The sequence below is a fragment of the Pleurotus ostreatus genome (assembly GCF_014466165.1).
Source record: "Pleurotus ostreatus strain PC9 chromosome Unknown scaffold_5, whole genome shotgun sequence".
Lineage (NCBI taxonomy): Eukaryota > Fungi > Basidiomycota > Agaricomycetes > Agaricales > Pleurotaceae > Pleurotus > Pleurotus ostreatus.
Window position 1 is genome coordinate 821,117 of NW_023503160.1, and position 25,577 is coordinate 846,693.

Genomic DNA, 25,577 nt, shown 5'->3' on the forward strand with positions numbered 1-25,577 from the left:
TGTAACGTGTAAAATCCTGTGAACTCTTGCCTAAGGTCGCCGACTTCCTGCTGTTCTGTTCGCCTCATCCAACTCATGCTATCGGAAGCACTACACAAGCTCCTCCAAAGATGGAATTAGTAATTATGGAAGCACCCTACCATCAGCGCAATCTTCCGGTAAATCAATCAATCATCTATGTAGCGATGTCCGCCAACATCTCGCGAGTTTTTGTGGTGACAACATAGAACCAGGATGGAAGTCAGCTCGGTGCATTTCCGACCCTGGACGGCTTCCCCAATGATCGTGGCTCCCTCTAGAACGGAGGTTAGGCGAGCGGCTCCAATCGTTGATCCTCCTAACTGGTACTTGGATTAGTTCAACGAGGAGTTCGGGTGGGTCGACTCGTGCATACGGTGCGCGAGGATGGTTACCACGGGCTCTATAGATGTCTGATGTTCGATGAATGTCTGGTATGTATCCCGTCTGGTCATTCATTTGCCCGGAAGTTACTTACCTTGATTCTCCCCGTTTCCCAAGAGTTCCGTAGGTATCCATCAACTGGTCCCACATACTGGTACCGCATAAGGGAAGCGTCAGCAGACCTCGAATTCGAATATCACCTTCTGGATCCAACGAAGCGAAGCGTTTGAGGGGCGCCGAACGCATGTTCGGCTACAGCCTACAAGGTTTCTAGCGATGTCTAGTCTGTCGCTTCCGCGCCCCGAATTTCACATCCAGCGTCGTTGGAATCCCGGCAGGCTCGCTTGGAACGGCTCTCCCAGCTGTCGTCTGTCGTCTGTCGTCATAGGACTGCCGTCTACGCGTTCATGATATGGAACGTCGATCAAGCTTTCAAATGTCAACTCGAGGATGCGTAATTCTCGGGACTAATAGAGCGCCATGTTTGAGGATTTTCCCATTCCAAGGTTAACTTTGACGGGACGCTTCGGATTGGTGCCACTTGCTCTCGAAGGCTACGTTTGCATATTCACCGCTTGCGCGCTAGAAGTTCGAGTTATGCAGTTGTGCAATCTTCGGGCTCTGTTATGCAATGACCAGTGTATTGTCGGTAATCCAAACGGTGTATCTTCCCTTAAATCTAATTATAAACGACTATAAACCAACGCTCTACCCCACGCCTATTACCCTATTGCCCTTGCATCCTATTAGTATTACTCGTATACGTAGCAAAGATATCCGCCGGTCGTATTCATAACATCGGCGATCTGCCCATCGGGGAAAAGCCCGTGGCCACTCAGCGCAGAATCTAGCTGGAACACCGAAGGATCAAAGGGTCAAGGTTGGAAGTCAGCGAGACTCTGGTACCGTTTCCTGTAAGAGACTAACGTGGAGAAATGGCGGGCCTCCATTAGGGTATCGTTCATGTATCGTAATGTTCTCGAAACGCTGTACGGAGCCGCCTTCGAAGGACATGGAGTTTGCCTCGTGCTTGCTCTGCCATTCAGACCAGACTTTGTCGATCATCTATCAAACGACATTAATATATGTTGTTGATGTTGTTGATCAAACAAGAAGGAGGACGGGAAGGCTTACAGCGTGGTGCATCCAGAACAGAGGATCGTTGGGAGCCCACTTTGAGCCGTCTTTACATTCCTCTGGTGCGTTGGGAGGACATGTTCCAGCAAGATCGCTGTTGAATGCCAATTCAGTGCCAAATATATCAATCCGTGCACTAAGAACCCGACTTACCCGCCGACCATCAAATGCACGGCCGAATGGGGGCCCTGCGATCCGTTCGTCATAGTTTAACTTTATATATGTCGACGGGTTTGAAAGCTTCTTTACCTGAAATCCCTCAAACGCAGCCTGAAACCCCTTGAAATCACCCACATGTCCATGGATCATACCGCGAATTAAACTCGGCGTGATGCTCACATTCCCTGGCATGCTCGGATTCGGGATGAGATCGGGCTGTAGAGACTTCAGGTATGGGTACAAGTCGAAATGGCGGCGGATGCTATGCGGTACGGGGTACGCCATGACGAACGACGCGTCCCCGCCAAATGCGCCGTCAGTAACGGTGTAGTCGTCCGCGGCGGAAACGCCCCAGCCTCCCAGACCCGATTGCGGGTCGGGATCACGAAACATGGTCGACCCGTGGAAGTCCAGGGAGTCTAAGTATGTGTTTGTATGATCAGCATTATGAGACACTCAGACGGCTCGATGATCGCGAGCGTAACGCCACAAGCGGAAATTTTTACCTTGAACCCAGTTCCAGTACGGTGTTGGGCCGTCGTAGCTGCATTTGTTTTTGAGGGCGAGTTCGACGTTGTGCAAGAGCCAGCGGTGCCATGGAAAGAATAGGGCCGTAAGATGAACCTAGGCGGGTTAGATGAATCGTCAGCGTCGCGTTCAGAGCGATACGGAGAAATGGGACTTGCATAATTGTCGTTATTTACATGAAAATATACCAGGTCTATACATTGTGTTTAGCCAACAATCAAGCGGCATGGAAAATCAAAGCTTTATACCATCATAGTACGAACTCGACGTGTTTAACGGTGGCGTGTATTGGTGCGTCCTTCGAGGAGGTACGTAGCTATCATCATGAGGCAAACTATGCAGACACTTGACGGCCGTGATCCAGTCGGTCCGTTCCAACTTCGTGAGGGAACGCCATTCCTTTCTGACCGACGGGGAAACACACCGCGTCGTCGACGTACTCGGCCGAACTTCGGAGAGAGTCCCTGGCACCAGCTGTGGTCCTTGGAACATCGTGCATATGATGGAGAGAATAGCCTGGAACCGCGGGAAGTGCATTTGAATTTGAACGCTTGCCCAGTTGGGGAGAGAAAAGAGGACCTGGTGCTGCTGCTCTTGCTGCTCTGTCGCGTCCAAGTACCCGCCTTGCCGTGCGACACGAAAGGAGTCCTTTGGGGACCTGTGCGCGGGGTTCCGATTCACTGCTTTAATACCTGACGCGCCAGAAGCCTCGCCCGTAAAGGATTATTCACGGCTTTTTCAGGCCAGCAAGGCACCTCGAGATGCAATAAGTTCCAGACCAGACCCGTAGACGCGGCTCGATGGAGAGGCTAAACGACAGACAGGACCACGACAGCGGATTATGAGCGTTTGAAGGATTCGGGAAGCTTTAAAGCAATGCAGTTGAAGAGAAGCGATAAACTCTGCAGGTCGCGGACCACAGCGAGCGCAATCAATCGCCCGAGGAACACCGTAATAATGAAAAACGTTCGCCAGGGTAGAAAAAGTCGCCGCCAGCCCTTGAAGCAATGTCACCGATCGAGTACTAGCACTGAGATGCCGGTGCTGAGTTGAAGTCAATCGGCGCTTGGTCAGGGGTAGGCTGATGAGGACTCGAACCGCAGCTTATACAGAATGAATGTAATGTGGTGCGCCGATTCTTGAGATAATAGAACTCCATTGTCGTATTGTGATGGAAGTACAGAAGGATGTGTGACGGTAAAGCTAATTTACATGTAGTAAGGAAGACGAGATGGCAGTCCGCAAGAAATAAAATGGTCATATGGGAAGCAACTAGCCACAAATGCCTTCGTCGATGACTTTGTGGCACCGCTTGCACTTCACCTTGCTGTCGAGCATACAGAGCCCAATCCCCAAAGGAAACCAGAAGACGGCAGCGAGAAGGCCTATGAAAGGGATCCAATTTTAAGTTGGGCAACCAACCCAATGAGATGGACGCACCAAGTATTCCATAATGCGTTTTCTCGTCATGTCCCTGCTGCAAACATATCATTTCCGGGTGAGTAGGCGGTAGGAGCCCGTAAAGAATCTCCCCATTGGGTCCACGATACTGGTGAACGGGGGGCGGCCCCGGTAGCATCACCGCACCATACGATACAGGAATGCTCAGGTCAGCCAACATCGGCTGCGATGGCTGAGGTTGCAGTTGCGGTTGCGGTTGCGGCTGCGGCTGCGAGTGCGAGTGGGGCGAGCCTAACTGATCTGCTTTCTTGTTGTTGTCGACTGTGATTCTCAATGAGCATCCCCTCAGGCAAAAGCAACAAGGGGCTCACCAGTCGTTCTCCCATCTTGGGGGTCGTATGGAGGAGGGGAATCAAGAAATGTGGCAAGAGGAGGGTTGGCAGTCGGAGCGTTCAAGTTGTTAGATGCCTGAATCAGTCTCTGAGGTCAGCAGCGATCTTGAACGACCGGGGAGGAGGAACGTACCATATCGTTTTGGGGAATAATGATCATTTTGACCGATTTTATAGGAAACGGGTCGGTCACTGTGGTAGCTGTCGCTGACTTTGGTTAGCTGCGGACAACAGCCGTAGGGCTGCGTCCGACGCTACTGCGGTGCGCTCGCGTGGTAATCGAACACAATCTGATAATCTCGGCCTTGTGTACGTAAGCAGCTCAGTGTCTCGATTAGGGTTCTGCTTTTTTCCAAACGTTCAGTGGTGTTACCTCTCGCTCGTACCATCACCATCCATCCATAGACTTCAACGGTTTAGATATTCCACAATGACCGACGCAGGACCATCTACGAATCACGCAAGCAGCGCGCCGCATGATATGACCTCTCGCGACTAGTTCGTACTTGTTCGCTTGAACGTGACAATTCTCTGAAATCTTGAAAAGTTATGCAGATTCCTACGCGCATTTTGGTTCGTTATTCGGCTTGGATAGCGGATCTTTCTGATCCTTAATACAATGCGCAGGCATCCACGAGGAGATGCTTAAAGACTCTGTCAGAACTGGATCGTATAGAACTGCGATCATCAACAATCCCCACCTTTTCAAGGGAAAAACAGTGCTGGACGTTGGATGCGGAACCGGCATATTGAGCATGTTTGCTGCAAAGGCTGGCGCAAAGCACGTTGTCGGTGTGAGTGCTACCGTCTCCAGCTGGGGCATCCTGACAACTATCTCCATGAAGGTTGACATGTCCAACATCATCGATCAAGCGCAGAACATCATTGCGGCCAATGGATTCGCTAGCAGTGAGCGTCTCTCGTGTACCGCTCTATCGGCTTGTCTCCTTACCCCGCTATGTGATGCGATCAGCAATAACCCTCGTCAAGGGCAAGCTCGAAGACATCGAACTCCCCATTCAAGAATTCGACATCATCATCTCAGAGTGGATGGGCTACTTCCTCCTCTACGAGTCCATGCTCGACACCGTCCTCCTCGCGCGCGACAAATACCTCAAAAAAGACGGACTTATCTTCCCCGATAACGCCAGCCTCTACATCGCCGCGATCGAGGACCAGGATTACAAGGAAGAGAAGATCAATTGTGCGTCCACAATGTTACCAGCCCCCGGGCTTGTCTGGCTGTCGGCAGGCGAGACCTGATGCGTTGAACTCTTAGTCTGGGACAACGTCTACGGGTTCGATTATTCGTGCATCAAGGATATTGCGCTGAGGGAACCTCTGGTGGACACGGTCGAGCTGAAGGCAGTCGTGACAAACCCTTGCATGGTTAAGGTGCGTCCTTGTCTCTACATTCCACGGTTCCTTCTGATTTTTCGACCGTTGCTTCATTAGCATATAGACCTTCGCACCGCCAAAAAAGAGGACCTGACATTCGATGTGCCATTTTCTTTGACCGCTACACGTAATGATTGTAAGTACGAACCATCCCCCCGTTCATGCTCGAGTCTCATCGCATTCGTAGATGCACATGCCTTCTTAGCATGGTTCGACATCCTCTTCGACTGCACCCACAAAAAAGTCAGCTTCTCCACTGGCCCCCACGCTCAATACACACATTGGAAGTACGTCTCCCTTTGCTCCCTCCTTATCGCAATACCAATCTCAATCTCATCCCAATTTCTAACCAGACAAACCGTATTCTACACGCCGACCACCCTCACCCTGAACGAAGGCGATACCATAAAAGGCACGCTCAAATGCGCGCCGAACGCGCGCAACAACCGCGATCTCGACATCACCATCGACTACTCGACGCCCACGACCTCCGAGACGATCGCCTATAAAATGTGCGTCCTATCACTCTTGCATATCTTTGTCCCTTCCGTTCGGTTGGCAGGCAGGCTTGGGACGTCGCTGACCAATTGTCAGGTCTTGATTATATTACATCAACTAATCGTATTCTATGCATTGCATACATGCATAATAAAATACTGTCGATAACGGTAACGGTCAATCAACCCAAAACGCAAAAACTACGAACGCTCCTGGTGATATTTTCTATGCCTCTTACGGGATACTCAACCTCAAATGATCGATACCAATCCATCTATTTGCATATTTATGTCTACAGGTATTGATGTGTAGAAGATCTAAAAGTTGTTGATTTTGTGTCTCTAGATCTACTAGACATGTTGTACCATCGTGTTTGCGATGTATATCTAATCCATGAACAGTCCTTTTCTGTCGCCAGTATGTATGGCCGAGCGAGCGAGCATAAGCTCTCAAGTTTTTCACCCTCAACTACGGATATGGCGATCTGCGATTTGATTTCACAGCCCTTCGGTAATTATGAGCAGAATGAACGAGATTCAAGATCTAGTCAGTTGTTATATCTTACGGCAAGGGTGACAACTATGGACACTAGTCACTTGGCTTACTATTGTCTCCTACCACAGGCAATTTTCTAGCACGGGTGGGCAATAACGCTTGACGCGGTCTGGAACAAGACAACCTCCGCTGCCCTCCTCCTGATGAGGCCGTTCGACACATGCCCCTCTGCCACATTCCATTTCGGCAATTCCTGAGCCGCCACGGTGTTCGGATTCTCCCCACTATTCAGCCTGCTGACCAAAGTCGAACGCCTCATCGCTCCGCACCCCACATTGAACGCCCAATCTGCCAGCGCGCCAAACTGGTTGTCGTTCAACCTCACGGTGCTGCTGATCGCTGGGCTCAGGCAGGTTGTGGCGATGCGGAGGTCGCGATGCATGAGGGCGACTGCACCGGCTTCGGTGAGTGGGAAGGGGCCCGCTTCGCTGCAGCCTGGCTGAATGCATTTGTGACCGTAGCCAACGGTGAGTTTTCCCACTGGGTCCGGGGCGGGACTCGGGACGAACTTCTCGAACGATTTGATCATGTTTATGGTAGCCGCACTGACGGGTGGGCAGCCTCCACTTCCTCCACCTCCACCTCCACCTCCACTTGCGGGGAGGCAGCACTGGAAGGTTGCTGGCCCAGGACAAAGGCCTACGCGACGTCGTCAGTGATTAATCAATGGATCCGGGGACGGCGGGCAAACCTCCTGCTGTGTTTCCAGTGGTGCACGAAGAGGTGAAACGGCAATTTCCCCCGGCTCCGCAGGATGTCTTGACGCAGCACCTCACATCCGCAGGATCATTGGGACATAGCCCGGAGAACGACTGGCCGCCACCACTGCTGCACGAGGAGGTTGAGATGCAGACTCCAGGCGTGCCGTTCGCGGTGCAAGGACCGTTCACGGCAGACACTGGGAGTGATACGGCGAGGACAGCGAGTGCGAGGATGGTGTACTTCATGATCTGCGGTTTCACGTTGAAGTTTGAATACAACTGCCCTCGCTGATTGACCTTTTATATTTCAAGGATGATCCAATTTTGTGTTGATGTTATGATGCTCGCCATCACTACCAACACTAGAAGCATGCGATTCGCGTCGGTGTTGGCAGCCGGCGCTACGACTTACGAGCTCTATGTGACAATATTGTACGGGCGTCATGAAGCGTACATCAGTTGGGGAGCGCGGATGCGTGGCCTCAGCCTGTCGGATCTTGCTTGTGTCACTGTTTCATTTCTTTCAAAGGCAACGCGACCACCGTCACTTATCATGTCAACTGGATCCGGCAGTACCATTGCAAGCAAGACTAGTATGTGAGGCTCCGAACGTACGCTTCGCTCTTCGCTTCTCACAGCTACGCACAGTTCTATTCCAGTCAGGGCCTGCTTCTGTTCGCTCAAGTTATACAAGTCTCCTGTATCCTAGTGGCAGGGGCATAACTAGGGAAACCGATTTGCAGTTTTATTCCAGCAAGATCTTCGTCTAATTCGGCATGCTTCGGTCACTACTCGTCCCGTATAAAGGGTGCTCAGCTTCGAGTAGCCTGGATGTCAGGACCAAGGGCTGTCATCGCTACCTTTAACTGGGGCTGCTGCTCATCGCCGCGACGACAATGATTATTTTTGCTATTAGTGATGTTTTCGTTGGTTGTACATACATACATCTCAGTAAGGTTGTAAGGTGCATGTAATGGTATAATAGATATCGATAGCTCTATGTTCAACCCACCGGGCAGAGCGACTTCTCTGGCTTGAGAGGGTTCGTCCAGAATGCTAAACCGCAATGAGACAGCTTTCGAGGATACAATGTGATAAGGGTACTCACAAACACCGAACTGGGCCATATGGTCGAAGCTGATGGTGAGCCCGGCAATGTCTATAGGGTATTTGTGAGCGCTGGCATGCCCGCAGAAGGGCAATAAACTTACGGTATTGTGAGCTGCAAGAAGGATCTTCTCCACCTTGGCATTTCTTGACGTTCTCGGGACTTGCTATAGGGGAAATGGGATAGTTAGTATATGAATGTAATCAACGGCAATGCAAATCCTCACATGGTTCTTTGAATTGCCAGTATTCGGTGCCGCTGATCGTTGCATATGGTTAGAATGTCGATACCAGACCAAGGGTTATTTTGGAACTTACGGGTGTTTGTATCCTAGCCAATGTCCCAGCATGGTTGGAACAATATCTGGAAGAGAGCTGTGAGTATGCAAGCACCACAAGCACGGTCTCGGTGCACACCTTTGACGTGAACACCTAGAGGCGTTGTAGCATCAGTAAGGATGAAATTCCACAAGGCGCATTATCTTACCTCTGTAGATGTTGTTTGCACCGACGACTTTCTCTAAATCCTTCACCCATACATCGTTACCAGCTCTGGGCGCACCTGCACGAAGTACCTCAGACGCGCTAACGATAGTAAACAGGAAGATCCATACCGTATGTATACTCCGTGAGTTTGAGATCGGGGTATTTCGCTTTGATGGCGAGAGACGCATACTCGGCAATAGCGCCACCGAGAGAATGGCCTATTGACACAATATCGTCAGTACTCGAACAATGCAACGGACTCGAGCTGGGGCTACTGACCAACGATTGTCCATTTGTAGCCTTTCTTCTCCTTCACGAATCTCGCCGCGGTGTCCATGATGGTTTTCTCGATGACAAGCCAGGCCTTCTGGAAGCCAGCATGAACGGAGGCCTTAGGGTCGCTATAGGACGCGGTTTTGAGGGCAGTGCGCCAAAATTGAATATCTACAAGGTAAATGTTTACATGAGCGATCCTGGGACCGTGACGGTTCATAACATATAACGAACCAGTTAAGATATCCTTAGGGGAGAAAGTCCCTTCAAAAGAGAGGATAACCTCCTTCGCCTTGTCGTCGATGACAAGGTATCCTTGGGTGCCATTGAGGTCAAACTACGGCCCAGAGTCAATCCACGATGATGAATATCACAGCTGGAAGTGAGAGTTACCCTCAACGCTGGACCATTATCGACACCGAGGCCCAGCGGCTTCTTGCACTTGCTGTTCGTCTCGTACGCGGCCGCAGCGAACTTGGCGTACTTCACCAGGTTGTCGTACGTGGTTTTGTCGATCGCGTCGATGTTCACCGGGGCGGCGTAGGCCAGAAGCGCGGTGCAGAGAAGCAGACACCATGACACCAGAAGGTTCCGCATCTTGGGTATTAGACCAAGATGATTTGAGACGCACGAGAACGACCCGAGGACAGCAGGAATTCCATGCCGGGTATAAATGGGAGATGGGTGAAGACAGGCAGAACGCTCATTAGAGGTCTGGCCGCCGAAATCTAAGTAGATCCACGTTAGTTAGGCCGAACTCGTAAAAGTATGGACTGAGCTTTGGATTATAAGGCTTAATTTACTAGCCCAACTGTTGACCTACCGGATGTGCGAACATGGAAGACGTCAACTAACAAGCGTACTCCCCCTGTTACGTGGCGGAGGGACCCTCTCAGTTTCGCATGTAGCACAAAACATTATAAATTGTACAAAACGACATATTGACTATTTTGATATACATTGCGAAGTAATATAAACCAACAAATCGACGATCGAGAGGGAAGCATAAACATCAACGTTGCAAGTATCATTCTAATCTTCCATCGCATCCCCAAAGGGATCGATGCCAGCCATGGACAAACGGAGACGTTCAACTACCTTGACGTCCTTCGCAATCCTCGTCGTTTCGCGCGTCCATATGATGCGCACCTCTTCTTCGCGAGGGTCGACATCGTCATTCGTACTTTCGTTATTTGTGTTATTGACACCAAGTCCGCGGAGAACTTCATCCAATCGTACACCCTCAACTAGTTGAACAGTGCCGCCGGAGTTTTGGGATTTGCCCATGCCACCGAAGCTTGCAGTGCGTCCGAAGTTGCGACGACCGGTCTTGGATGGGGTGCTGGCCACCGAGAGGCAGGAGAGGGACCCGGTAGAAGAGATGAGTCCAACACCCTCCAACAGTCCGAGAAGGTCTGTGAACTCGCCCCGCGAAACGGGACTGAACAACCCAGCATCACTGCGCATCAGGCACTGGCTGTAGAATGTGTAGAGTGATGAGGTCTCGAGTCCAGAGTTAGAGGATGAGGGAGTTGGGAGGGAGTGGCTTCGTTTTGTAGGTGACTTTGTGGGTGTTGAGAAGGTAGATGAAGCAGTTACTTCAGCAAGTGGGAGGTTAGCCTCTACACGCTTGGAGGCAAGGATGATCGAGAGGAGGACGAGTCGTGCTTGAATACCCATGCTATTCACTTTGCTGACGACTTCGCTGGTGCTTCCAGATGTTGACGACGCTGCAGACGAAGACTTGGCGACCGGTGCATGGGATTTGAGAGCTTCAAGGATATGGGATGGGGTAACGGAAGGCGCGCTCGCGTTCAATGGGTTCTCTTCGCCGCCCTGAGGTGTCTTCACGGCAGCAGCAACAGCTAAGTCGATTGCTCCGCGAAGAACCTCCAAGAGCGAACGAACGTCACCTGTCATTGCCGCGACCTTCTTGGTCAGAAGCGTGAGAGTTGGTTGAGGTAGAAACTTTTTGCGCTCAGCCTGGCCTTCTGGTGAGTCGTCGCATAGAGTTTGGAGTCGAGAAGAGAGAATTTCAAGGAGTTGGGTTGGAGTATATGGGCTGAAGTGGAGTGTCTGGACATCTGCACCGTCGGAGAGGGTGGATACAGACGACGTGAGTGTATGTGTATTGGCAATGCCGATGAGACGGAAGTTGGCGGAGGAGGGTAGAGAGAAGACGGTAGTAAGGGCCGTCGCACCAGAAGCGACGTGGTCTAATTCGTCAAGAACAAGGATACTATCGTCAAGGTGAGTAATAGGACGTAAAATATTGTGGTGGATAAACTGACCATCTCGTCTTGCGTGCGGCGAGGAGGGCTTCGATGGCTCCACGGCCCTTAGCTTTCTTCGAACGTGCAGAAGCTTTACGCTTTCCGTTGGTATCTAGTTCTTCAGCCAGTTGCCCCCATAGTTCATCGACGTTCTTCAGAGCCATGCAGTTGATGTTGATGATCTTCACTTGTTCGTCAAGTTCTTGGAGAATACTGTTGACCAAGGCAGTCTTCCCTGTTCCGGGCGCTCCTGAGATATACAAACTGGAAGTGGAATGATCGGTGATGAAAGTACGAATGATGGCGCGCTCCGCATCCCTGCCAGCAATTTGAATAGAAGAGTTATTACAGGTAGCACGGAGTAAAGCACGGGCACGGGCATAGGTTGGAAGCAATGTGGTAGGAGGAGTAGGAGGCGGCGTAGCAAGAGCAATGCGGGAGACGTGAGCGGCAGGTGTAGCAGGTACTAGTGACGACGTTGAAGCATTTCGTCGTACAGCTTAACGAGCCAAGTGAGTTCAGTACAAGATTCAAGAGTCCCATTGTAGACACTTACTTTGGCTGGGAGGTGTAGCAGGAACTGTGAAGGTAGTGGACGTTCGCCTCAGCGCACGAGTAGCTCGCGCGGACAACGACGGCTCGTTGACAGCTTCACAATTGAACGGCGGAACATTCTCCTTGTTCGCGTCGCCCTCATTCAGTGTCAAAGATGTACGAGGACGCTTGGGGTTCGACGGCGATTCTGGTGTCGCAAGCTGCTGATCAAGAGTCTTCGAGGACGCTGCTGAAGGCGTCTGGTTGGTTTCAGCGCGACGCTTTCCGAGAACAGAGCTCCTTGTGACCCGAGTAGTAGGCATTTATGAAGATCGGGTGGTAGAAATTGAGGAGGAAGGGGGGGCGTCGAGGTTGATGGTGAGGGAGCGGATGAGAGAGACAAGACCAGCGAAACCGTTGGTCGCCTAAATCAGGGCATACTTTCAAACTCCGAGTAAATCAACGCGACGCGAGGCGCGTACGTAAAGCACGTGACCGCTGGTCAACGCGTGCCCACCGCCACCGCCTCGTGCCCACTCAGCAATAATTTATCGCGCATTTTATTAAAAAGATATTATTACAGTGATGGTACAGCGTGATACTCAGTATTTTGCCTAAGTCAGTATAAAGTCCACGTAAGTCCATTTTTTGATGGAATTCGTCAGTTTCCGTACTTTTGATGTAAAAATTCCGGCACCTTCCTCTTTTGATCTTGTGCGGAAGGTCACGACGAAATCTAAGTCAGTGAAAAGCAAACTTACAGTGACTTAGTTTGACTGGGAATGGGAGCGTAAAGTAATAGGATTCAGACATTGCTTATGTAAGGAGAACTAATCCCAGGGGCGAAGATGCATTAATCGAGAGAACATCAAGGCTCTAGCCTAAGAGCAGTTGCTCAGGAAGTGACAAAGGGGGTATCTTGAGGGTGCTGAATGTCGGATAATGCAGGGGTATTTAGATACGAGACGAGAGACTTGGAAGAGCATGAATACTGGTGACAGGCGCTGGTGACCCCTGTCTTCAATTACATAATCTTTTTTGATTTCGATGGCCAGTTCAATTGTTGGACTTCAACGTTTCGACGTTTCAACTCCTCACCAACATCCCCAATGTCCACTTATTTCTTTGACAACTGTTCGCAACACTTGGGGCATTCAATGCGGCCCCGAATTGAAGCTCCTGACATCTCTTCTCGCCGTAACGCGCCCTGTGTGGATAACAACTGCTCCAACTCTCTGGATCCACGCGCCTGGCAAACAGACTACTGGCAGGATTCCCATTCCCCTACGCGCTTCGCTAACTATTCCGACTCTCATACTCAAGTTCAAGCTTCCAGACCACTCAATACACGCAATCATCATGCCATGGACACGGAGGGGGTTTGTGAGTACCTTATATTTCAACGTCAATGTGATGCCTCCAGCCAACCAGTTGTATGTATGACTCAGCTATATCCTCGTATCCAAACGATCCCACCCCTTCTTACCAACCAACTACCCCTGCCGGCCTCCATGGATGGCTTTCTACCCCACCCCACCTACTACGCCCGCCTCCAGATTACATATATATATTGCATCATGTTTACTATTAGTATGAATTTATTTTATTGCCTGAGAACGGTTTTGTACTTGACTTAACCTGACCATCACTGACCGTGAGCGACTGTTGCGTTGAACATGATGGCCTGACTTTCCATGACTGACTTAGACACTAACAGACTTGACTTGACCTGTTTTCTTCGATACCCGAAAGGGACCCACAAAATCATTTTCAAGTCATTTTACGGTAAATATTCCGGCCTAGGTCCGGCTAAGTCATTATTTTATGACTCACACAGACTTAGGCAAAACACTGAGCGTGATATACAAGCGAAATGATATCAAGTAGTCGACTAATTCTTGGCCATATCCCTAAATGCCGTTCTCATCTGTCGTATAAAACAAAATATATCCCTAGTCGTCTTGAGTTCCTCCAGCAAGATAGGTAACGTCGGGACCACGGGTGATGAAGTTTTCACTATATGATAGTTAGTCAAGTGATACTTAGTAGGAGAATAATCTTACCTGTGTATGCTCGTCCCGATACGTCCAAGACGAAGCTGAACTCGCGCTCAGGGTCTGCCGTATCGATCTTGGTGAAGCGTATCAGCAGTTGATCCCGCTCTATGCCTTCTATTGTGCAGCCCAGTTGCTCCTCGCAAACGGCGACTTCAGGGATAGTGGATGTTGCATGTTTGGTCAAAATAGAGCGGTCCTTTGCTTTCTCTACAGCAGGTTATGTGAGCCACGGGAAACAGGAGGACAAATACAGTGGCTTGCCTCTTCGTAAGTTGTCTATCAGAGCGCGATATTCTTGTATTTCTGCGTCATACGTAGAACATTTCTCCTTGAGGGAGGCGAGGCTACGCTTCAGAGCAGCAACCGAGAGTTCAGCTTCCTTCCGCTCCGCCTGTTCCCTCTCAAGATCTAATGAAGTGTGTGGTCAGCAGGAACGTTCTATAAACTCCATGGGACTCACCAGCCAGCAGGCTAATCTCCTTGACCCTACACTGATTCGTCTCAGCTTGGACGGACTGTATTTTCTCTGCTAATCTCTTCTTCTCGGCCAGTTGATGGTTCCTCCGCTCAGAGATGATCGCGATTGCGCGATTCTTGTAGCTTGAAACGGCGTGGAGGAAATTCCGCGTCGACGTTTCGTATGGTTGCAAGTTGAGGTCAATATGGGGGTTCTGCTGAGCCAAGATAGCAGCGAGGTCAATTTGCGGTGTCCGAACGACGTAGGTCATCCTGTCTGTAATCGCGTCCAGAACGCGCGCGTTGGCAATGGTTTGTGTTGGTTGAGAGGACGTGAAACGCTCACGTGACGAGCAACTGATTCCCTCTGATTCCCGCGCCCCTAACTCCCGTCTTGACCCTCCTCCGACGTCGCAGCGTTGAGTTGCTACTATGACTACAGCGCAATGTGGTATATACTGTGATTCGTAGAAATGTCACTTAAGACAGGTCCTGGACGTTCTGTCGCGGTTTGGATGTCCTGTCCTCCCATATACCCTTCTTTCATTCTTCGTCGCGTTCGCGATTCCTGCAGTGCAGGCTATGTCCAGGACGAATATTACTTTGAATAATAACAGTCCTTTGATAGATTACCAGCCCGTGGCTGGCTGGGGTGAAGGCGATGGGACGGGGGATCCATTCGCTGTTCGGTGCGTCTTGGATCTTGTAATCTCATCAAGGAATTTACTGATTGCTTTCCATTAGATATTCACGCAATGGAACGGTGAACTTTACATCGCTTCCCGGCGCGTCTGCATCTATGTCTTTTCATGGTACGGGCATCTGGATTTTTGGTGCAAAACGGAGTAATCACGGACGTTACAATGTGAGTTCACCTGGGCTGTGGTGCCGCTTTACGATGCAGTATTGATTTGATACGTTGGCAGGTCACGCTAGATGACTTGGTGTCGGAGGCAGATGGCTTCGCCAGTAATCCAGAATTGTTCCAGACAGTTCTGTTCAGCGCGACGAACTTGAAGCATGAGAAGCATACGATCACCATCCGTAATGACCCAACGAGCGACAATGCACCCTTTCTTGACGTCGACTTCGTGAGCTCCATCTGGCTCGTAGATGGACCAGTTTATTGACCCTCGCCAACCATCAGATTATCTTTGAAACGGAGACAACAGATTCTTCCTCGCTATCGGTGAAGGTGGAAAATACGGCGTCTTCGTTCGCCTTCTCTCCAGAGTCGGCTTGGAAGCCACTTAGTTTCGAAGAAAAGAATTCTGTACAGACCGCCCGGTAAGAGTTCCTCATGATTACTCCTACATTCTGCCCTCACCTCTCTTGTAGACTTACTTCCGTTCAAGAAGCATCCATGACGCTTGCGTTTACCGTACGTACCCTCATATTTATGATCTTCATCTAGCTGACGCATTGGTAACAGGGCAACGCAATAGCTCTCTATGGCATCGTCGGGCCAAGTTCTGGTCTCTACAGCGTGCAAGTCGACGGCCAGCCCTCCACCAACGCAACGTTCAACGCAACATCCAAAATCTACACAACAGACAGCTTACTGTTTCACGCGAATGACCTGGGGCCTGGAAACCACACCTTGCGTATGATAAACAAGCCCGAGTTCCCTGAGCAGGAGATGTTTGTAACTCATGCCATGGTTGGAACGTAAGTCGCCGGCAGTTGATCTCAATCCCTTGTTAAGTGTTAGCGTTCCTTAGATCATTCGCAACATATACATCCTCCCTTGCGTCAGGTCCAAAGTGAGTTGATTTTCTGCATTTCTGCATCGCAAGACCTAACCCGTCCGTTACAGAGCTGGCGTTACGCTCATAATAATTGTCGCTGTAGTCAGCGGTTTCATTTTCCTGGTTTTCGCGGGGTTGGTTTTGCACTTCGGCAGAAAACAGCGCAGGCAGTGGAAGTAGATCATTCGTTTGTTTTCTTGTTAGATGGGCACAGTTAGGGTTGATAGAGCTAGGACTTATATTGTTAATAGCAACAAGTAATTATTGGTTGTACGCGGACCGTATAGAGCATCCTTCCGCATTGTAGTAATGTATAATTTCGTAGGAAACATTATTCTCGGCGGTAAGTATGGCCTGACATGGTACGAGTCCTTACGAAGCACGAACGTTGGGCGATGGGTAGATGGCAATCCACCAGGGCCTGGCAAAGCCTGACCAAGGTTCTATTAACTGAGACACGTACACTGGGGACACTGGGGAGGATGTTTTATGTAGCAAGCATGAAATTCCGATGTGCGATGTCGTTGATGAGATGCAGAGCAGCGAATATAAGGCGAGTAAAATGAATGCATGCAGTAGAATTATGGAATCGATGTGAAAAGACGCATAAAAATAGACAGAAAAATGCGAGTCGTAAGCGGTAAATAAATCCAAAGGTGACCCCAAGATGCTGAGATAAAAAATGTGAAGGCGCTATATGAATGGTGGTATCTTGATCCAATGCTAAAGATAGAATGAAGTAAACGGCATTTTAATAGAAAGAAAGGCTAATGAAGCGAAGTCCATTTGCCATTCGCTTCGGCTGCCATAAGCACACTCTTGGTCCAGTCTTCTCGATCCCCGTCGTCGTCAAGCAGCCCTAGATGATTCGAGGCCCTTGATGACACTGATGCCTTCGATGCTGATGACCTCAACGTAGGTCGAGGGATAACTCCCGAAGAACCCAACAATGAGACGGGAATAGACGCAGTGGAGTCTGAACGGTAGCGGTCAGCGATGGGCGTCGGGATTTCTTTCTTTATTACAGAACCTGGGATGGCAGGCAGCGGTCGTGGTGACTTGATGGAACCAGCTGGCTGCGGCGTAGGTTCAGGCCGGACCTGGATGGGTTCCTTATCAAGGTCAAGCTTCGAAGACTCGATTTGCGTGCTGAGAAGGGGCGGAAGATTTATTGTGCTTGATTGCGGCGCAGTCACGGCGGATATTGGGGTAGAGACGGAAGAATCGGACGCAGCCCGTGGGGCTCGCAAGTATACCCCTTGTCCTGTTGGCGAAGCCAAAGGGGAGCCTGATGCCCGATGAGATAGAAGGAGGCGAAGAGAAGGCTTCCTGAGCCTGCTGGCCTTCGTCGTTTGCACTGCCGGTGATGAGGCAGAAGGTGACGGAGAAGGTCCGTTGAATGGACTAAAGCTTGGGAGAGATAGTGATGGGAAGGATCGTTTGCGAACAGCCGAAACGGGCGTCGGTGGGATGCTAGCTGTAAGGGGAAATTGTATGGGACTGTTGAGGTTGAGAGGGCTACTGATTGTTGGGGGTTTGGCTGTGAGTATAGGGCTGCTGATAGTAGGCCGCCCCGGAGAGGTAGATAAGGGAGACGAAGAGTTGCTGTCAGCAATGACTGGGGACCCACGAGAAGGACGCTTCAAGTACAGGTCATGCTCGTCATCGAAAGAACGATCATCCGTTGATGTTGAAGGGGTCGAAAGTGACTCGACGGAAGAGGACAATGGAGGTGAAGGCGCGAGTTGGCGAGGTATGACACCTTCCGACGTCGAGACATACGAAACATCGTCCCGAGAGCTGGCGTCTGAAGAATAGGTAACACTAGAGTTCGCGATGGAAATGTGGTCCGAAGCATCCATATACACGGTATCGACGGACTGAGGCAATCGCTCTGTTGAGGCATCTGGCTGTTCGTTCTGGTCCTCCTTTTCTTTGAAATCTTCGCCAGCAGCCGGTGACTTGATGTCAATGATGACGCTCTCCCTTCGGATGTCAAGCACTTCTGGCTCGACGTGGGGCTCCCAGATAGAGGTTGCCTCACACAGGACGCGGAGAAGGGGAGGACTCATGTTGAGACTCGGGCAGAATACCAAAAGTAAGTTGCTGAGTGGCATCTTCGTAGCCTTGCTTTCCTTCGCAGTAGCGTTGATCAAATCGGTGACGATGCGGAGGAGATCGCGATTCTCAGATGGTAGCTGCGCGATAAGAGAGCGAAGCGCATTGAGGAGAGATTCGGACGGTGGTCGCATGCCAGCAAAGCTGGGCATCGCCAGGGTAGACAACGAAGGCGGTTTGCGAACGGCAGGAAGACCACTGCGAGGGCCAGACGGCAGGGTAGGCCCTTTCCCACCCGAATTGCGCGACTGCAAATGTTCTTGAGGAGGATGAGTACTGCTCTCCTTTGCCATCGCTGCCTCAAAGTACGGAACTAAGGCTTGGGTAAGAATCGGTTCCGGTACTAGTATTGTAGGTTAGACCAATGCTACGACGCCTATGTAGATCTTCGCTTACATTCGCGAAGGTATGCCTTAAACACAGAGGCGACGGCATGGGGATCCAGGTCTCCGGGATTGCAATTCGTCATATCATAATCGGCCCCTATGATGTTGAGAAGGTCAGCTTGTTTCAAAAACGAGAGGACTAAGACGAACCTGAGTCAAATTCGGAGCGAAGTTTGCTAACATGAGAGGGTCTGCCATTAACCCTACAAGACGGGTATTAGCTGACCGGTATTAAAAGCAGAAATGTAATTACATACCGAAAGAGACCTTCTTCCTGCACGCCCCATATCAGCAGATGCTGAGCGCAACGTACGACCAATGCCGGGACTCTCTTCGACTCCAAGTCCTCCAAAACACTTGAGCTAACGCTAGACCCGTCGAAAGATTGAACCTCCCCGTCTGCGACATCGTGCCTTTCTGACCTCGGAACCACGGGGGCCTCGTTGAAGCCGTCCTTGAGAGGCCTTTTGAAAAGTAGTCTTCCGCGTCCGGTTGGCGGTCGTAGACACGGGCCGAGCAAAGGGCCTGTTGGGATGGGCATCATATCGTTGTCCGATAGTGACGATGAAGTTGTCGAGCTTGTTACACTCCACGAGCTGGTGGACGGAGCATTAGGGGTACGTCTTGGCCTTCCCTTTCCTAACGATACGCCGGAATGGTTGGAAGACACTCTTGCGAGCGGGTTCTCTGGAGAAGAACTCGAGTATGAAGAAGGTGCTGTTCCAGACAACGACGAGGTGGATGAATACCCAGAGTGGCTGGAACTGGAACTCATCCCACCTAGTGCACGTCCCATCCGTTCCACCGCTCTTTTCGCCAACCCAGCAGCCGGTGCAAACCCACTCGTCATACTAATGGCCGTCTGCCGCAGCGAAGGAGCTTGCATTTGGTGTGTACGCGTGTCCCGATGATGGTGCTGCTGAGTTTGCGGCGGGGAGATCGGACGATCACCTTGCGAAGCCGATCGTGGCGCCAGAGCGTTGCTGCTGGCCGCCGCGTTCCAAGCAGAGAGTTGCCCTCGAATTTGAGTACCTGCGGTCTGCGAATCCAAAGACGAAGTCATAATACCACTAGCAGCAGTTCTAGTCAAAGTAGGTGCCTCTTTTGAAGCAGGTGGTGATAATATAGGAGCTCCCTCCGCAATGGATTTTGAGGGGTGCTTTAGATCGGCACTAGCTGGCGTAGGCGATGTTGTCAGGGGAAGGGGCGGAGGCGAAGGCTGAGCTTTCGTCGCGAAGTTTGAGAAAGAAGCTATGTTCAAGGACATCGAACGGCGCTTCTGGGCGCGAGATGAGGATGCTGGGGGCTGGGGAGACTGAGAGGAAACACCGTCTGAAGAGTCCTCCTCAGGCATGTAGAAATCTGCATCAGTTAAAAGTGCGCTTAGCCGCTTGTTGGGAGGAACAATCGTGTGATTGGATTGCAACGATTCCGCCATTGACACAGGTCTCGAAGCACGATTATTACCAGGTCCTGACCCTGGTCGAATGGTATGATGGCTCATGGTCGAATCACTCTTCCGCCATGCCTCCTTATCCGACGTTTCAGGTCTGGCCTTCTCGACCTCGGCGACGGGAGGAGAGGTCGGTACCCCTCTGTTCTCTTGTTCTCTCATCTGTTCATCAGTGCGGATGAAGTGAAGCGCCGACGAAATGCCCGGACTTATTGGAATGATCGAGCTGCGTTGTTCAGGCCTGGATTGAGGTGAAATGCTTAATTGCGCGGGTGCGGGTGCAGCCATGACCTTCTGGGGAGTTGCTGGCTTTGGCGGAGGGATTGGAGGCGAAGGAGAATGCGACAAAGTCAACCCCTGCTTTTTCCCAAATATCTGCGACGCCAGCTGCATAGTCAGCTTCCCTGCCCCTTTTGGCCCTCGGGGCGACGGAGGAAAAGCAGTCACCTGCGTGGTTTCGGTTGCGAACGATCGCACCCCAGAAGATGGGGACAATTTCGCTGCCACCTCATCCGCCTTCGTCTTCCCTTCTACTCTGTGACCGGTGTGCAAAGCATCATCCGTTGTCTTCTTGCGGCGGTTTGCAAAGGCTCGCTTGAGTCGATGGCCAGTTGCGACGGCAGCATTTCCTATCGCGGAAGCCTTAGATGGGCCGGTGGGGGAAGCGGGACCAGACTTAGAGCTATTGGAGAGGCTGCTGACCACTTGCCCCATAGAATGAGACAGAGAAGATGAACGGGGTTGAGGCGACACGTAGGTGGAGGAGGATGAAGTAGAGGGGATGGCTGGTGCAAGAGCAGCGGAATGATCCGACATAGACTTGATATCTGAACTTGAAGGTGAGGCAGCCTGCATCGAAAAGGCCGCAGATGAAGACAACGAGGTTGATCTACTTGTGGAGGATAGGGATGTTGTGCTTGCGTCTGGCCTGCCAGTACTGTGATCGTGACTGCTGGCCCTGCCACGCTGGCTGCCTTCCCAAGGGTTGTGGGATGCTGAAGACGGCATTCCAAAAAGTTCAAAAGAAGAGGCTATCCGCAGGCTTGTAGATTAAACGTGAATAGTGGATGTGGTTTCTGCCGTAAGAGTTTCAGCACAGGAACAGAAAGAAGGGGAAGATGACGCTTCAAAGCCAGGCAGCAACGAGGTCGCAACGACCCAAGCTTTCTCGAGTCCGCTTGTCCCTCTGGTCAGATGATATGGCACGGAAAATTGCTATCAGGCTGATAACCGGTGGTTTGCAGGTTGTCATGCAACGCCCAAGGCTCTGAAGTGGAACTGAACTGGCATAGACTCACAGTAAACGGTGATCATGAACGGCCACCCCCACGGCCTATGGCAGCGTGTCCTCGTCGAGGAGCCAGAAGGCTTATCTGGGTTGAATTGGAGGTTCGAGGAGGAGGGCACGCAACTGCATGCAGTGGCAAGTCGTGGTCGAGGACCAAAAGTGGTGATGCACACACAAATAAGGATTCAGTGCAAAACTCCGGCATCTTTTGGCCGCAAACTCATCCATTATGAACCAAGCCAATATTGAACCCTCCCCATCATCGATGCATTACCACCGGTCACGATAAAACAATCTGCGGTCGCAATACCGGCGTGATGTGTTATGTGATCCTCCCCACCGAAATTATCTCTTTCACTCGGCCCGGGAGATTAATTGGCACATTGATGCGTGCAGGGCGTTTACATGTTAGTTCCCCAGTCACCCCTGGTTGCCATTAGGAGGCGCCCCTGTAGGAAACGACTGCAGTCTCTGCAAGTATTAGTACAGACGCAAAAAGAAGTTGACCGAAGGTTCAGTCTTCAAATATCTTCTAGTACACATTGGCTTAACTCAGACAAAGGCTGTCCACCCTTCCGACAACCACGGCTGCATTCTTGTTATATTTGAGGCGAAGTGCCAACCCATAGGTTCGATTGCTTTGAGTGAGATAACGCAGAAGAGACTCTTCATCAAATATGCCATTGAATAAACCCGAACACCAAGGGCGATCGTCCGCGGTTAGAAACCAGAGCAGTATCGTTTTGGTGTACTGCTCTCAACAACTCAACGGCGATGATGGCACTGCATGCTGTGGAACCCTATAATGATAGCTCAAGCTCCGCTAAGTATCGCACCAGCGAATCTAAGAAGCCGAATAAGATCACGGCGACAAGAAATGATTAATCGCGCCTCCATCGAGGTGGAAAGATTCTTAACGGAGACAATATTCCTCCATCGGTCCAACACCATAGATATGTGAACAGCAAGGTAATTGGATTTATGCGGATGCATCGCGCTGTCGGTCATTCCAATGTTAATTAATACCAGATTGCGCCTTTCCGTTCAAGCACCGTATCATTTATGGAGGTCGCGGTGTATTGAACGTTGAATACTGATTGCCAGGAATACTGATCGCGACCAGCCTCGGTTCGTCTTGTCATGGGATGATTCGATAGAGATGCATGGTTGGGTGGTCGACCCCATCCATGGAGGCATCGCCATGCTTTGACAGCCTCAGGAGTACCGATAGTTATCATGATGGAGGCGCCATGCACATAATGGAAGAGCGCAGGTTTGGGAAGTCGCGATGGAGAGCAAGATCGAAACCTAGCATCCTGGTTATTCCGGCGCGAATGCGTAGTCGAGCAACTGAGCTTTAAAGGGGCTTTTGATCGCGAGGTGCTGAAGGGTGTAACGCGAATTAGGAGGATTTGGTCGGTATCATCTGGATTTCCTATATGAAGTGAGCGAGGAATGTCGTTGGGTTCCAAAATGCCGTTGGGAGCCTATTAAATGCCATTGATTCGCAGTAGTAAGAATGGGGAAGGCCGTACAACTAGGCCGGCGAGCTCGCGGTCCTCAATCAATTGGTGGATGGGTTCCGAGCATATATAGCCATTTTGTTCATCATTGATATCGTTGATTGGGGGTTGAATGGATCGCTAGTTGACAAGAATCCTCGTCGACTAGTTTATGATAAACCAGAATTAGTATGCGACATCACACAGGAAACAACTCACCTCTGATCCTCGGGTAAAGGGGATATCTATGACATGCCACTGAACACCGCATGCCCTATCACGATCCAGGAGAACCTGGCTAAACTCGGGCACCTTCGTGTTCTTGACAGAGGTATGAGATTCCAGCGTTTACGGGGGAAAATCCTATGCTACTTGCCAGGGAGTTCCTGCATAGCACAACAATCAAATTTCCGCACCGCTTGGTAGAATAATGTATCTTCATCCTGGGGCACATATTCACCCGCGAGACGGTTAGTCCCTTTAGGATCATGAGGAAGGTAACCGTTGGTTATATAGAAAATGGTCTATCCAACGAAGCGGAGCCATTTCACTGGGGTGAAGCACAGGGATTGAATCGCCTTGCGAGGAGTGTTGAGTTCAAAGTGATCTATGGGTGACGGGCCATCTGGAACAGGAAAGAAAACGGTGACTATGGCAGGAGGTAACAAGTGGACTTCAGCAGCCAGGCTCCAGGCGGATTTCGTCTGACTTTCCTCACAAGAATCGAGAACTGTCGTAAAGCATTCTGGATCTCCTAACCCCTACGGACACCCGTTCGCGTTACCGGTTACTTAAGCGCCCGACAGTTAAGGAAATTTTGGCTCTTCGACTACCACTTCATCGGCATCCAGCCTCAGCTGTCTTTCTTTACCCTCCACTCCCTTATTCTCTCAAAAGTCCACTTGGGAAGTGTACATCTACTTTAAAGTGCCCGCCTACACTGTACATGTTACGCGCGAGAAGCTAGAGAAATTGGATCATCAAATGGCACAGGCGCAAGGGAGCTCATCATCATCCCAGTCTCAAGCAGGTCCCGCGAGATCCCCTCCGCCTGCAGAGGTCGAGAAGCGCAGCAGGTTCTTCTCGCCAGAGGTTACGTCCTATTTTATAGGTACGGGTGGAATATTGGATGGGGAGTCTCGCGTGCTAATGACGCCTTCGGTGCAGCTGGCGGATGTGCTGGCGCAGCCTCGCGGACGGTGGTCAGCCCGCTGGAGCGATTGAAGATCATTCAGTGAGCAGCTTTGCTATGCCATCCTTGCAATCGTAAACTCGATTGCAATCTATAGGCAGGTACAGCCAAGAACATCGGACCAACAATACAAAGGCGTTTGGCGTAGCCTTGTGCGTATGTGGACGGAGGAGGGATTTAAGGGATTTATGAGAGGCAATGGTATCAACTGCTTAAGGATTATACCCTACAGGTGAGGCGCACCTCGCGATGACCATTCGATTCACTACAACGACAATTCAGCGCTGTTCAATTCACGACATACGAGCAACTCAAGAAGTGGTTTACCAAACACGGATCCAAAGAGTTGGACACCCCAAAACGTTTGGCGAGCGGTGCATTGGCTGGGATCACTTCTGTCTGTGCGTTGCAGATACTCAATCTACGCGGCGGCTCGCTAAATATGAATAGGCTCAACATACCCACTCGACCTTGTCCGGTCTCGGCTGTCAATAGCCACTGCATCTCTACAAGCGGTACCGAAAGCATCAACGGCAGCACCCTCGTCGGCCTTGAGCAGCGCGCTCGCATCGGCGTACCACACCTCCGCTCCCTCCGGCATGGCGTACACGAAGTCGGAGCTGACCATTTGGGGCATGACCCTCAAGATCATGCGCGAAGAAGGCGGGGTCAGGGGCCTGTATCGGGGCCTGGTGACCACCGCTGTGGGGGTCGCTCCCTACGTCGGGATAAACTTCGCTGCTTACGAGTTCTTGCGAGGAATCGTCACGCCTCCAGGAAAGAGCAGCGTCGCCCGCAAACTGATGTGTGGGGCATTAGCAGGTGTGTTGTATTTGCTTTAGAGTTTACAGTGCACGCTGCTATATAAATACTTTGCGCAGGCTCGATATCCCAGACCCTGACATATCCCTTCGACGTCCTGAGAAGGAAGATGCAAGTCACCGGCATGGCATCAAATGCACTTGGCATCAAGTACAACGGTGCTTTGGATGCGTTGGCAAGCATAGTACGCACGGAAGGTGTCAAGGGCCTTTATCGTGGTCTCTGGCCCAATCTCCGTATGTTTTCCCTGACTTCCTGCGTGTTCTCGCGTCTTATCGGCTTGCTACGTTTCTAGTCAAGGTCGCCCCTAGCATCGCTACTTCTTTTTTCACATACGAGCTGGCAAGTCATCCGTTACTGCTCTCCCAAGCTAAATACGGCGAAACTAACGGCTTATCGCGCGCAGGTTAAGGACATGCTTATCCCACCCTAATCCGGAGTTCGCTCGCAATGCATCAACTAGAAGTCCCGTTTTATACACACGTTATCTCTCCACCGGACTGATTATCGGACGGTATTCCATCCTCCCGCACAGTACACTCTATGTCCGCGCATTCTACCTAACGACGAGCAATTGCGACATATGCCCTCGAATAGACGAAGACTCTTATCGTATATATAAACTATTTGTACATTTGTGGATGTAACTTCGATATCATAGAAACAACGCTCCTGGTAATAATCGTAAAAGATGTTCTGGATCGTCACAAC

The 25,577-nt window shown here is 50.8% G+C and overlaps 10 protein-coding genes across 10 annotated transcripts; 3 read left to right on the plus strand and 7 right to left on the minus strand.

Moving 5' to 3' along the window:
* Nucleotides 1-1,154: 1,154 nt before the first annotated feature.
* On the minus strand, nt 1,155-2,091 carry PC9H_007249 (uncharacterized protein; the record flags this gene model as incomplete). Its single annotated transcript, XM_036776782.1, has 5 exons — nt 1,155-1,253; nt 1,330-1,467; nt 1,537-1,633; nt 1,693-1,727; nt 1,789-2,091. The coding sequence occupies 5 exons, from the start codon at nt 2,089-2,091 to the stop codon at nt 1,155-1,157; spliced, it is 672 nt and encodes a 223-aa protein (XP_036630402.1).
* Nucleotides 2,092-3,498: 1,407 nt separating this feature from the next.
* Nucleotides 3,499-4,179, minus strand: PC9H_007250 (uncharacterized protein; the record flags this gene model as incomplete). The annotated part of the gene is made up of 4 exons (XM_036776783.1): nt 3,499-3,611; nt 3,667-3,948; nt 3,999-4,095; nt 4,153-4,179. 4 exons carry the CDS (start codon nt 4,177-4,179, stop codon nt 3,499-3,501), a joined length of 519 nt encoding a protein of 172 aa, XP_036630403.1.
* Nucleotides 4,180-4,449: 270 nt separating this feature from the next.
* RMT1 (type I protein arginine N-methyltransferase Rmt1) lies at nt 4,450-6,018 on the plus strand (the record flags this gene model as incomplete). Its single annotated transcript, XM_036776784.1, has 10 exons — nt 4,450-4,517; nt 4,567-4,592; nt 4,647-4,813; nt 4,865-4,928; nt 4,993-5,223; nt 5,299-5,414; nt 5,475-5,553; nt 5,605-5,704; nt 5,771-5,929; nt 6,012-6,018. The coding sequence occupies 10 exons, from the start codon at nt 4,450-4,452 to the stop codon at nt 6,016-6,018; spliced, it is 1,017 nt and encodes a 338-aa protein (XP_036630404.1).
* Nucleotides 6,019-6,546: 528 nt separating this feature from the next.
* PC9H_007252 (uncharacterized protein) lies at nt 6,547-7,417 on the minus strand (the record flags this gene model as incomplete). Its single annotated transcript, XM_036776785.1, has 2 exons — nt 6,547-7,109; nt 7,162-7,417. The coding sequence occupies 2 exons, from the start codon at nt 7,415-7,417 to the stop codon at nt 6,547-6,549; spliced, it is 819 nt and encodes a 272-aa protein (XP_036630405.1).
* A 757-nt stretch (nt 7,418-8,174) lies between these two features.
* Nucleotides 8,175-9,634, minus strand: PC9H_007253 (uncharacterized protein; the record flags this gene model as incomplete). The annotated part of the gene is made up of 10 exons (XM_036776786.1): nt 8,175-8,227; nt 8,280-8,330; nt 8,383-8,445; nt 8,506-8,537; nt 8,597-8,642; nt 8,766-8,840; nt 8,893-8,982; nt 9,044-9,208; nt 9,272-9,374; nt 9,431-9,634. The coding sequence occupies 10 exons, from the start codon at nt 9,632-9,634 to the stop codon at nt 8,175-8,177; spliced, it is 882 nt and encodes a 293-aa protein (XP_036630406.1).
* A 435-nt stretch (nt 9,635-10,069) lies between these two features.
* CDC6 (AAA ATPase) lies at nt 10,070-12,167 on the minus strand (the record flags this gene model as incomplete). Its single annotated transcript, XM_036776787.1, has 3 exons — nt 10,070-11,276; nt 11,329-11,809; nt 11,867-12,167. The coding sequence occupies 3 exons, from the start codon at nt 12,165-12,167 to the stop codon at nt 10,070-10,072; spliced, it is 1,989 nt and encodes a 662-aa protein (XP_036630407.1).
* A 1,568-nt stretch (nt 12,168-13,735) lies between these two features.
* On the minus strand, nt 13,736-14,629 carry SPC25 (kinetochore-associated Ndc80 complex subunit spc25; the record flags this gene model as incomplete). Its single annotated transcript, XM_036776788.1, has 4 exons — nt 13,736-13,860; nt 13,908-14,108; nt 14,163-14,309; nt 14,362-14,629. 4 exons carry the CDS (start codon nt 14,627-14,629, stop codon nt 13,736-13,738), a joined length of 741 nt encoding a protein of 246 aa, XP_036630408.1.
* Nucleotides 14,630-14,939: 310 nt separating this feature from the next.
* Nucleotides 14,940-16,285, plus strand: PC9H_007256 (uncharacterized protein; the record flags this gene model as incomplete). The annotated part of the gene is made up of 8 exons (XM_036776789.1): nt 14,940-15,046; nt 15,102-15,222; nt 15,284-15,448; nt 15,505-15,644; nt 15,696-15,738; nt 15,790-16,025; nt 16,079-16,120; nt 16,174-16,285. The coding sequence occupies 8 exons, from the start codon at nt 14,940-14,942 to the stop codon at nt 16,283-16,285; spliced, it is 966 nt and encodes a 321-aa protein (XP_036630409.1).
* A 587-nt stretch (nt 16,286-16,872) lies between these two features.
* PC9H_007257 (uncharacterized protein) lies at nt 16,873-21,070 on the minus strand (the record flags this gene model as incomplete). Its single annotated transcript, XM_036776790.1, has 4 exons — nt 16,873-18,566; nt 18,620-18,706; nt 18,760-18,812; nt 18,867-21,070. The coding sequence occupies 4 exons, from the start codon at nt 21,068-21,070 to the stop codon at nt 16,873-16,875; spliced, it is 4,038 nt and encodes a 1,345-aa protein (XP_036630410.1).
* A 2,766-nt stretch (nt 21,071-23,836) lies between these two features.
* PC9H_007258 (uncharacterized protein) lies at nt 23,837-25,277 on the plus strand (the record flags this gene model as incomplete). Its single annotated transcript, XM_036776791.1, has 7 exons — nt 23,837-23,963; nt 24,020-24,086; nt 24,142-24,276; nt 24,327-24,445; nt 24,495-24,866; nt 24,926-25,102; nt 25,162-25,277. 7 exons carry the CDS (start codon nt 23,837-23,839, stop codon nt 25,275-25,277), a joined length of 1,113 nt encoding a protein of 370 aa, XP_036630411.1.
* Between the last annotated feature and the right edge of the window lie 300 nt (nt 25,278-25,577).